General features: G+C 45.3%; 1 protein-coding gene across 7 annotated transcripts in view; it reads right to left on the bottom strand.

The window, feature by feature from the left end:
* Positions 1 to 12,608, bottom strand: part of USP25 (ubiquitin specific peptidase 25) — a 146,829-nt gene that overhangs the window by 37,659 nt on the left and 96,562 nt on the right. For all 7 annotated transcript variants that reach the window (XM_073303641.1, XM_073303658.1, XM_073303650.1 and 4 more), the window contains 5 exons: positions 11,115 to 11,242; positions 9,353 to 9,448; positions 8,911 to 9,072; positions 5,821 to 6,029; positions 4,911 to 4,981 (listed from right to left, as the gene is read on the bottom strand). In XM_073303641.1, the coding sequence (XP_073159742.1) occupies positions 4,911 to 4,981; positions 5,821 to 6,029; positions 8,911 to 9,072; positions 9,353 to 9,448; positions 11,115 to 11,242 (666 nt within the window). The remainder of the gene's footprint in view (positions 1 to 4,910; positions 4,982 to 5,820; positions 6,030 to 8,910; positions 9,073 to 9,352; positions 9,449 to 11,114; positions 11,243 to 12,608) is intronic.

Below are 12,608 nucleotides of genomic sequence, written 5' to 3' on the forward strand. Positions count from 1 at the left end.
GCTAATACCTAAGAAGATATTAAATTAATGATACATTCAGTATAATGCACTATAAGGAACTGGTTTTCTTCCCATGTCACATTCCACATACGGGCTGACTCACATTTTATGTCTATGATGGTTTGCTTTCTCCTATCAATAGGGCATCTTGCTAATATGAATGCCACTCCATATTTTTTAAAATTAGAAGAATGCTTAAATTAGGCCCCCCTGTTAATAGGGGGCCTTTTATTTTTTTCCTCCTCATATTTTTAGAAGCATTATACCAGCAAGCTGCCTCTGTCAAGCGGGTATTCTTCTACTCAGCGCGGCTTCTTGAAAACAGAAGCTCTTGCACTATTGCCCTGCCCAAGCTCTCTTACGTGACTCCCTTTATACATAACAATGTTGTGACCGGAGGCCCAGAGGTCACTCAGTTAGGGTGAACTGCAAAGAATGGGGCAATCCCCAAAGCTGGTGGATATTCCAATATTTAGATTTACCAAGCCAGCCCAAATTAACTTCTATTATACCTCACTGGTTACTCAATAACACAGTTCCCTTAAAGCAGGGGTCGGCAACCTATGGCACGCATGCCAAAGACTGCACACAAACCGATTTTTAATGGCATGCTGCTGCCTGCCGGGTCCCAGCTGCGGGCCCCCGCTCAGCCCACTGCTGAACCCAGGCCGGGACCCTGGCAGGCAGCAGCATGCCATTAAAAATCCTGCCAGCCCCGGCCCGCTCTTCTCCGCCCCCCACCCCACCGCACATGTAGGGTGAAGAAGCTTGGTCCTGCTGGCTGCTGCAGGGCAGGCAAGGTCCCCCCTTTCCCCACCATGCTGGGTGCCTGCCCCTCCTCCTCTCTCCCCCTGCCGCTGATCAGCTGATGGCCCTTGCAAGGGAGGGGGAGAAGCGGAGCTGCAGCGCACTCGCTGCCCCGGGGAGGAGGCGGAGTCGGGGCCTTGGGGACGGGGTGGAATCAGGGCATATCCCCTCCAACCCCCTGCCATAAGCTGCTCTGGGCAGGGGGCTGGGAGCACCCCCACAACTCTAGCCCACACTCACACCCCCAGCCCTCTGCCCTGACCCCCTCCCAGCCCTCTGCCCTGACTCCTGCACCCCCTCACACACACCCAGCCCCCCATGCCGACTCCTGCACTCCCTCACACACACCCAGCCCTCTACCTTGACTCCTGCACCCCCTCACACACCCCCTCTGCCCTGACCCCTGTACCCCCCATACAGCCCCAACCCTCTGCCCTGATCCCTGCACCCCCCCCAACCCCAGCCTTGACTTCAGCACCCCCCATACCCCATACCCAGACTCCAGCACCCCCCCTTCACATGCCCCCAGCGCTCTGCCCTGACTCCTGCACCGTCCTCACATACACACTCCCCCCCAGCCCTCTGCCCTGATCCCGGCACCCCTCACCCCCCCAGTCTCCTGCCCTGCTCCCTGAACCCCCCACAACCCCAGCCTTTACTCAAGCACCCCCCACACCCCATTCCCTGACTCCTGCACCCCCCACACATACCCAGCCTCCCGCACCCCCCACATTCTCACCCCCACCCTGAGCACCAAACAGGAGCTCCTGCACCCCTCACACCAAATGGGAGCTGCCCAGGTAAGCACTCCACACCCAAACCTCCTGCCCCAACCCTGAGCCCCCTCCCTCATTCTAGCTCCTGGCCAGACCCTAAACCCCAACCCCAGCCTGCTCCTTCACCCCCAGCCCTGTGCTCAGCGCACTCCCACCCACAGCTCAGTGCAGAGAGAGAGGATGAGAATGGGCTAGAACCAGGGAGAAGGTAGGTACCCACTCTACGTGGGTAGGGCCGGGATCCCAGACCAGCAGTGGGGTGAGCGGGGCTGGCAGCTGGGACCCTGGCTGGCAGGAGCCGGCGGACGGAACCCCAGACCGGCAGCAAGCTGAGTGGCAGCAGGCTGACATCAGGATGGGATTCGGGCTCCTATAGCTGCACTAGGGGATGGGGGGCTATAATAGCACTGGGAGGAGTGCAGTGAGACAGGGGTTCAAACTGAAACAAGGGAGGGGCACAAGCGCACGGGAGGGGGCATGGGTGCACAGAGCAAAGGGCCAGTCAGGGCAGAGGAACCACGGTGCAGGGCAGGGAGCAACCAGGCTGGGGGTAGGACAGGGAAACTAAGGGGCTAGCTTTAGCGGCTGGGGCGGGGCAAACAAACAAGCAAAACTGCAGAGGGAAAAGGCAAACAAACAAGCTGAGGGGCTGGGGCAAAGGGCTGTGAGGTGAGAGGGGGAGACAGCTGCGGGGGTGGGTAGGATGTCAGTCCAGGGTGGTGGGGGGGGGGGGGAGAGGCGGAGGCATGTGCGCCCACTTGTGCTTGCAAAAGAAAGTCTGTTTATGCTGGCTGCTGCTTCAGGCCCAAATGGTGGCAAAAGGGCACAGCAAGCCAGGTAAGCAGCTGAGTCCTAGAGGCAGGAGCTGAGGCAGATGGTAAGCGGCCAGTGGGGGTGGTGGAGGGGACAGCGATGGTGGTGAGGGCGGGGGGGAGACATAGATGGACAAGGGGGCAGGCTCCACGCCACACCCCCGCGTGATCCCACAAACACAGTCAAGACCCCCACCACAAGAGCAGAGTTTGAAAATTACTCAGTCCTTGAAGGCCCCCTCCACAGTGGTCTGCAGAGTCTCTGCGCACTCCCCCAGCAGCAGATGGTCCTCTTCTTCCTCCTCAAGGCTCCAGCAGTGAGTCTGGTGGCCAGGCAGGAAGGACCCCTCGCAGGTGGTGGTGGTGTCCACAGCAGCAGTAGCAACAGCTGGGGCCCCTCACTCCCCTCCTCTGGGGAGCGGGCCAGCAGGCCCCTCGCAAGGGCTGCAGCAGGAGCAGCAACAACTGGGATCGGGGTGTGTGTGCGCGCGGTTCAGCAGCCTGGCAGCAGAGAAGTGGAGGGTTGTCTGGCCAGCTAGGGGAGTAGCTGGAGCAGCAGCAGTGAGAGCCCAAGGCCTAGCAGCAGCTGAAGAAGCAGCCTCCTGCCTCCCTCCAGGCCAGAGGGCTGTAGGAGAGGAGTCAAGGGCCAATCTACTGGCCACTGGAGAAGCAGGTTGCTGTTCCCTGACTGACCAGAGCAGGGGCTGCATTAGAGCAATCAGGAACCTGCTAGAACCAATTAAGGCAAGCTACTTAAGACATTTGGAGCCAATTAAGAACATACTAGAATGCATTATAGCAAGCAGACTAATCAGGACTGGTTTAAAAGGGACCTCCCATCAGTTAGTGGAGGGCATGCAAGGGGCAGGGACTGAGGAGGCATGCTGCTGGAGGACTGAGGAGTACAAACGTGATCAGGCTTCACGAGGAAGATCCTGTGGTGAGGATAAAGACGGTGCTAGGGAGAAGCCATGGGGAAATAGCCGAGGGAGTTGTAGCTGTCATGCAGCTGATACAGGAGACATTGTAGACAGCTGCTATCCACAGGGCCCTGGGCTGGAACCCGGTGCAGAGGGCAGGCCCGGCTTCCCCCCATCCTCCCAACTCCTGATTGGACACAGGAGGAGTTGACCTCATCTGTGAGCAACACCAGAAGGGAAGGTCTAATCTGGATCCGGACTGTCCCTGACCCACTAGGTGGGACAACAGAGACTGAGGAGATTGTTCTCCGTTTCCCCCATGCTGGCCAGGGATGAGGTTAGCTTAATGAACAGCAGGTTTGAGCCTCTAGCAGAGCAGCCAAACTGAGAGCTGCTGTGAACCTCTGAGGTGAGCAAATCTGCCAAAAAGCGCAGGACCCACCAAGGCAGAGGAGGAACTTTGTCACAATCCCTTCTGCACCTTGGTGGCTGCCCTCCACCAAACACCACAAGAGGGCTTCCATAAGACTAGCAGAAGGATGCTCATGAAGCACTCCCACATCACCTATAGGCCCTTCTCGTAAACTGGATCAAATAAATTTTCATCTCTTCCTTGTTGCGACAAAAGAAATGATGGACAGATAATTCTTCAGTTGTAGACCTCATCCCTCCTTTTCCTTTCCTAACTTTGGTACATTTACCTTGAATTTTGCCTGTAAGCTCTTTGGAGCCTGGAAGCATGGTCTTATGTCTGTAATTTGCCATACCAACAAATAGGTACCAATGTTAATAGTTAAAAACCACACATAAAAAACCCAAAAAACACACACATGGAAAGAGGATTAATTGGATACAAGACTACTGAAGGAGCCACTACTATATATTATGATGGCTTAATATTGCTGATCACAGTACAAAATATATCACTTAACAAGCTTTGTCCCCCAAGAAAATGGTTTAGCATGATAGTAAAAAGACTGACTGATGCTTAATCAGGATAGAATTAAAATAACTCTTGCTTAATATGGATTTATATAGGTAGTTCCAAATACCTGTAGTTAAGGGGTGTTTAATCAAGTGTTAAATAGAGGTGAAATTCTGAGTCATATTGTAGAACTTTCAAAGTAAAATGAATAAGAAATGAAGATGAAATATAAACATATAGGAAATAGGTTTCCTGTATTTTTATTCAAATATTTTTTCCTCTTTTTAAAATGGTCTCTTATCTTAATTGGAAGTACCTCACTCAACAGCCTAAGGCTTCTATTATGCAATGCTAAAATTACAGTCAACACAGCTGCATAGAATCAGGTATTCTGGGTTTTGCCACACATTTGTATCACAACATTGGTTAAGTCACTTCATTTCTAACACCTGACTTCTCTGTAAAATAGGTATTACAGAATTATTCTTTGACTTAGTGGTGTGTATTTAGGGTCTACAAAACTCTCTGATCTTCTGATTAAGGACCTCAACACATTATACACTGCTTTTTTTTTTTTTTTTAAAAAAAACTGACTTAAAGAAACATCTTTCATTAAAAAGATTAAAATGATCTATTTTTTCTTATGATCTCATGTGGACATTTTACTGACCTGGACCATTGATTTGTCAGAGTACATCAATTCAATTGTCCGATGTATTCTAGATATGCTTTCCTGCAAGTCTAAGGGAATAAGAAAAAAGTCAGATCCTTCTATGCCACCACTATGAGTTATCTATATGCTTCTACAATATGCTACATCTTCACTTTTTCCAAGGCTCAAATAAGGATAAATAGTTCTAATCTTATTTAAAAATTAATGTTAACCACTCACATGCCAGACACTGGTTTCTCAGAACTGAATACAAATGCCACAATCCCAGGGACAATGCAGCCTGCTCCTCATAAGATACCAGGTGCTCTCTATGGGCAAGAAAGTGGCTTTACTTTGTTCCTGCCCTTGTTTGAACAGTTAGTGCCCTTCCTTGTGCCCCACACCAAGGGAGCAATCCATGCACTCTCCCAAACAAAGGCCCTGCAACTGTAAGTAGCTTTTGCAAAGAAGCTCACTGCGCTCTCCCAAAAGAGTCCCAAGAGATGTCCCAGGTTGTGCACCCACAAAAGGCCCAGTCACAAGCTGGCATAACTCTTTAAACTGCCTGTCACACTGACAGCTACAGGACAATGATGGAAAAATCTACCAGTGCAAGTACCACTTCTCTTCCCCTCCCACCCCTCCATATCACACAGCACAGCAAAGCCTGCATAGGGTACAAGCCCAATTCCAATGTGAAAAGGCAAGGTTTGGGGCTAGACGTCAATGCTTTACCATCTGAGACAGACTGATATTTTTGTTAATAATAGATGTTTTTCCTTCATCTGTCTGTTGAAGACAAATGTAAATTCAGTAAGAATTAGGAAAAATGATTGAAGTCAAACACACTTATTTTCTTCCTCCAGAAGCAAAACATTTTCAGTAACCCTTTTCAAAAGCAACTGTAGTCTCTACTTTCTCAGAGTACCTCTAGTGTCATTTTCTACTTCAGTCCTCCAACGATGTAAACAGCCCTCTAACACTGAAAGCTCTTCTTCCGTTATGTGTCTTGGTGCTGGATGCATTGGCAGGTCTGGAGGAATTCGGGACTGTGTGAATGGTTTGTGTATTACTGATCTTTGGACAGGTGATGTGCTTGGTATCTCTGAAGATGAAGGCCCCTGTTGTTCTGTTGTGCTGTATTTATTTAAAATATGAAACAAGAGACTTCAAACTTCCTATACACAAGCTATACAGAAATTGACTTCACAGACACTTGTAGCTGAAATATAAACCAACCAATCCCTAATCATTTTTGTTTTTTAATCTGAGCAATTTTAAACACTTTAAAGCTAACAGTTATCAAGTTAAAGCAATACAGTCCACAAATTAAGTACTGGTTTTCCTTACACCTTGTCCACAGTAGACTTTTTCTTCGGATTTCCACCATTGCTAAACTGGTATTAATCCAACAGTGCGAGCAACAATGGGAGCTCTAGTGAGCACAAGCTCCTGTGACAAGGGTAAACATCTGCGTTAACACTGCTGCTATTTACTCCTAGGGGAATTCTGCACCACTGCGCACATGAAGAATCTATGTTCCCTGCAGATTCCTCCCCGCAAAGAATAATACATTCTGCTGGGGAGACGCTGCAATTACACCTTTCTCCCAGCAAGGGCTGCTGTGGTACCAGAAGAGAGGTCAGCCAGCTCAGGGCCTGAGCAGGCAGCTGCAGAGAGGGAGGGGGCAGAGGCTACTTTCCTCACAGCACCATGCCCATGGGGCCAGGCGAGGAGGCATAAGATATGGGAGGACGGAGAGAACAGGGCACACAGGGTTGCTGGGAGGTCACATAGACTGGGGACCAGAAGGGCTAGTGGTGGTGGTGGGGGGGAACGACACGGGACGACAGACTGGGGAAGGGGCACACGAGCTAGTGGGGTGATAGCATTGAGGCAGGGGCTGAACGGCAGTGGGGGGTGAGGGCCACATAGGTATAGGATGAGAGAGAGTGGCTGAATGGGACTGAAGGGACACATGGGGATGAGGTGTGGGGACGGGGCAGATGTGCCTGACTGAATGGGAGAAGCTAGGGGTCAGCCAGTGTCTGCCTGGGGGAAGCTCCCCTACTCCCAAACAATCCCTCCCATGCAAAAAACCCCCAAACTGTTCCATACTTCTCCCACCCATATCCAATAACCCTCCAAGCTCCTGCCCAGCCATTACTTCCCTCTCCCTCAGCTCCTCTGTTACCCCTGACTTCCCCAAGGCTTTGCATTGCTTTTGAGAGGGGTGGGAAATACGGTTCAGTATTGTAGTTTAAATGAATTATTACTCAGTTTTGGATTAATAAGCCTAGTAAGGAATCCATTTGTCAAAAAACATTTCCTGAATCTTTTTTGTTGTGTGTATTGTTACAGATATATGTGCTGACGGGTACTTTGAAATAAATTACCAAAATAATTGAAACTGGTGTGATTATATTGTGTTATTTTGAAAAGTAAGATATGCAAAATAATGTAGAATTTTAAAATGTTGTGAACAGAATTTTGAATTTTTTGGCACAGAATTACACCAGGAGTAACTACTACTATGTCCTTTGGTAGCAATGGTGGGAAATTAAAAAACAACCAAGTTTATACACAGCCCCATAGACCACTTTTGCCCTTATGCCTCCCCATTTCGGCGTCGGCTAAAAAAATTTGTGCTTAGTTTCCAGATTTGTACATATGACAGAGCCCAAATTAGTTAACCTTCATAGCAAAACAGATCTATTTACTTGGGATTATGCCTCATGAGGTTATTTGAGATTGACTGGAGTATATTGTGATTTGGAGAACTCAGGGAACGCTTATAGTTGAAGGTATGCTAATCTGATTTGTGTTTTTAATGTTTCTAACATATGGGCCTAAAAGTCACAATACTCTCTTCTCACAAAATGATCTCAGTACACAGCACAATTTTAAACAGCAAAGCACTTTCTGTAGTGTAATTCAGGCAAACAGTGTTCCCTTGCTGGAGTCTGTCACCTATTTTATTAATAGGAAGTTTCTATATTCATGATGATCAGAGCAGTACCAGCAAAGCACTTCAGCACTTTTTAAAAGAAAACTTTTGATCCATTTACTTCAGCAGGGATACTCGCAAGTTACGCAAGTCTTTAGTTGCTTTGCTGGATTGGGACCTACTATCCCAATGAATCGGTTAGTATGAAAGCACTGATTCATTGTCACAGTGCCATGTTCGATTCTCATCTGCAAATCTCTCAAATCCATTTACTTCAATGGGGTGGAAATAAGGGCAGAATTTGACCTCTGTCAGCATGGTATTCCGACACTTACCTAAACCAACATGATCAAACAGCAATTTTAAGTAATGAAGCATAAGAAGAGCAAATAGCATATGACTGAAATTTAGAAATGCAGATCATTGCTGGATTAAAGCAACACTTGGAGCCATTCAACACACGCATATGGATTCTGATAATATATTTTTCCAGTGATGTATAATTTATACACCTATAAAATCTTGTATTCATTTTAGAATTGCAACTGTCACTCAAACTATAATAATTCAGTTTTTAGGAAAGTTTAAGTTTTATAACTAGAATCAGACATTAACAGAACAGATGAGCTCATAGGGTCACATAATTCTATCACTAAGATAAATTTTTCTTAGAGATAATTCACAATACACAGCAATATGGCTTCTGGTTTTAGTTTAAAATTGACAAATCTTCACCAAAACAAAATTTGAGAATAGGTTTTTATAAATACATTACAAAAATACTATATATTGAGTATTTTTGTTATTACTGAAAAATATTCATGAGGAGGAGGAGCAAATCCTAGAACTTCCCATATTAGTTAGGAGCTCTGGCTTTTAAGAGGGCTCATTTTTACTATTATTGGACAAAAATATTAAAAAAAACAACTCCTCTCCCTCCTCCTAGTCATTCCTCATACTGGAGGCAAACTTCATTCCTTAAAAGTGATCCATAATTTGCCTAAAAAAAAAAAACACCTAAAACCAGAAACGCTAAACAAAGAACACACACAAATGAGATCTCATTTTTACCTTGGTATCGTCTGTGTTGTTACAGTACCACTAGGGGGAGCACTAGCATCAATATCATCAATTGGAGAAGTGCAGACAGGTTTACTTGATGCAAACTCCAATGCATATTGTAGGACATCTACCAGGGGGAATCGTTTAGGACCAGAACCATAGCTTAAATATCTGTTAACCATAGAAATGTATAAATATCATGGCACTCATACAAAATGGAATTTTTGGCAGACTACAATTAAGTAAAATAAACCTGCCATAATAAATTCCATGCATTTAATTATTTTGCTTAAATAAACATTCCACAGAAGTTGCAAGTGGAATGGAACAAAGGTCTAAGAGGAACTTCGGAACACTTAATTATATATAAAAGACCATGAATTATTCTGATCTGTACAGCCTACAATTCAATGTCACTTGCACTTATGTTTGGAAAAATCATCTGTAGTACCGTTCTAATCTCTGCTGTAACACTGTGAGATACTCTTTAAGTCTCTTGATCTCATCCCGTTTAATTCTTGTAATTTCTCTGTTTTTGTGCATGTATCTGTGAAAACAAAATGGTAGACAAGGAATCACCCTTCTGCATTTCAGTAGTGACACTGAACTCTATTAACTGTCATGCACATTCACTAACAACTGAGTTTGATTCACTAAAATCATTTTTTGTCCACTTACGATGCATTAAAACACACATGTAAAAGAAGAGACTAATGATAAGGCCATGTCTACACCATAGGCCCTACAACAGCGTAGCTTCAGCATTGCAGCTACACTACTGCAGCACCGTAGCATAGGCACTTCCTACATCATCAGAAGGGGTTTTTTCCGTCAATGTAGTTAATTTACCTCTTTGAGCAAAGGTAGCTAGGTCAACAGAACAATTCTTCCATCAACCTACCCATGTGCTCACCGGAGGTCTAGTTGGATTAACCATAGCATTCAGGAGTATGTATTTTTCACAGCCTTCAGAACCTATATCCACCTAAATTAAACGTGGAACAGGCTTAAGACATTTACATTTGTTTGTCCACTATTAATCAGAAGAATATTTTAAATTAATTTCATTCTGACTTGAATTACTTATACAAAATACAAGCTTATGCTAATCTTTGGCATCATATTTGGCATTATAAAACTTTCAGAAAAGTCTGATTCCCAAGCTCTAAAACTCTGTCCACACAACAAATACAAATATATCGTAACTACTTCTCAACATGCTTTTTGATAGTTACTCATAGTGACTCATGAAAATGGTCTGTCCTCACAAACATGGTTGGTTTATACCACATCCTCATCAGCTAACAGTATTTCACCCTGCACTCTGTAAACTAGTACAGCACCCTTTTTTCGGCAGTGTGGACATAACCCTCAAGTGCTCCTAACTGGCTTAACAGTCTGTGCAGTAACGTATTCCATGTGCACATCTTAAACATTGGGGAAATAGTATTTGAAACACTATGGAATAACACTGTTCAGACTAATCATTTAAGTAACTAGTTATAAGCTGGGTCAAAAGCTGTAGCATGGAGTGTGTTTCAGTAATATAAATAGCAACATACCTACAATTTTTGTCAGTTGCATGAACCTACTAAAATGATTATTACAAACCATTATCAATTAAGCAATGCTCTTTACAATGTAACATTACAATGGAGTTAAATTGCAGCAAGGGAGGTTTAGGTTGGACATTAGGAAAAACTCCCTGTCAGGGTGGTTAAGCACTGGAATAAATTGCCTAGGGAGACTGTGGAATCTCCATCATTGGAGATTTTTAAGAGCAGGTTAGACAAACACCTGTCAGGAATGGTCTAGATCAGTGGTGGGCATCACAGTAATCCGCTGGCAGGCTGTGAGACAGTGTTTACATTGACTGTCCGCAGGCACGGCCGCCCGCAGCTCCCAGTGACCATGCTTCGCCATTCCCGGCCAATGGGAGCTGCGGGAAGTGGCGGCCAGCGGATTGTCAACACAGACTGCCTCGCGGCCCGCCAGCGCATTACCCTGACGGGCGGCAGGTTGCCCACTACTGGTCTAGATAATTAGTCCTGCACAAGTGCAGGGGACTGGACTAGATGACCTCTTGAGGTCCCTTCCAGTTCTATGATTACTATGACTTAACCCAGTGTAAGAAAAACTGGCAGTTTAACCAATTCTGTGTGATTTAATCTGTAAACACACTTTAAGATACTGATGACTACATTATACCGTACCTGTCCAGATATAAAATTGGAGGAAATTCTAATTTGTTGTGGATCTTCTCTGGCCTTCCCAAAGCCTGATTAAACTCAAATCTTGAGAGCTCAAAAGTTAAGACAGGAGGAAGTTCAGTGAACCAGTGCTGAAAAAACAAACAAAAGAAGCACACAGTAAATTCTTTTCAACCATACTGCAATTGTTTGGTCATACAGTTACAATAATGATTCCAACCCTGTGGGTAAAAAAAAAAAAAAAAAAAAAAAGATTTCGACAATGGATCAGTGTCAACTTTGTATGGTTCCCCCACCTTTCATCTTTAGTTTAAGTAAGACTGACTGTTTCTATTCAAACTTGAGATCATTAGAGCCCAATTGTTACCAACAGGATTACCTGGGTGGAACACACAAGGTAAACCAGAGTTCTCAGTATCTTTCACATCCCATCAGTTTAGTACAGAATTAAAACCTGCCATCACTTTGAGAGTAGATATGAATTGCCAGTGTTTGTAACCATATAAGTTTAGTGACCTTCCAGGCTCTTATGGCAGCCAAGTTTTGTTTCCTTACATCACCAATGGCAAATGGCAACCTGAGGTTTTTTTCTGAAGTGCTATGTCCTTTGTTAAAGCTATGACAAATTCAGCCGTCTGCTATATTTCCAACACCTTAAAGATTTGTTGGCTATTTTTAATATTTAATACCCTCCATGGGAACTAGGACTAATTTACTGTACATCTGCTGTCATCTTGGATTGGTAATTGTGCAGCAATATTCTTCTTTGCTGAGACTTGGATATTGTCTTTCTGGTTTTACCACTGTCAACAATTCTTTAGAATATGCTACATGGCTGTTTTTGCTTCTGCCTTCAGGTAGAAATTAAAATCCAATGTCTTAACTTTACAAGATGCAAAGACGGACAATCGAGAACATTCTTCTCTGTTTTCTACAATTTGTCAACATTCATATAGTCGGTTTCAAAAACCACTGAACCGTGGAATTTGTAACTAACAGATTATAATTAAACTGCTCCATTTCAACTGTGTGAGCATGCCCGTGTGCACGTATACACAATCTTAAAGGTGTGGTGTCCGCTGTGTTCACCACACACAAAAACTTTTAAAACATTAAAAATTTTAAAAACATTTTAAAACATTTTAAAACTTTTGACAGTATTAGCCAATTGGAAATTGTGACGGAGCAGGGAGTGTGGCGGATTGACCTGGGAATGTCGCAGGGGAGTTTTACTGGGACTGTCTGCATTGGGGATGGGATAGCAGGGGATGGCTTCATTGGAGGGACGATACCTGAGCATGTAACCTGAGCCAGGAGGGGGGTTTGGGTGAGGCAACACCTTTTGCTGGGAAGCTGGACAAAGGCTGAAGGAGGAGCCAGGGGGAGGCTGGGTGAGACAGCTGGAGGGGGTTTTGAGTTGGGAGAGGACTGGGGAAATGGAGGGAACCCCAAGGCTGGGGTCTAAGCTCCCTGCCCCGCATAAGGACCTGAATGCGG

This window comes from Lepidochelys kempii, chromosome 1 (assembly GCF_965140265.1).
Source record: "Lepidochelys kempii isolate rLepKem1 chromosome 1, rLepKem1.hap2, whole genome shotgun sequence".
Lineage (NCBI taxonomy): Eukaryota > Metazoa > Chordata > Testudines > Cheloniidae > Lepidochelys > Lepidochelys kempii.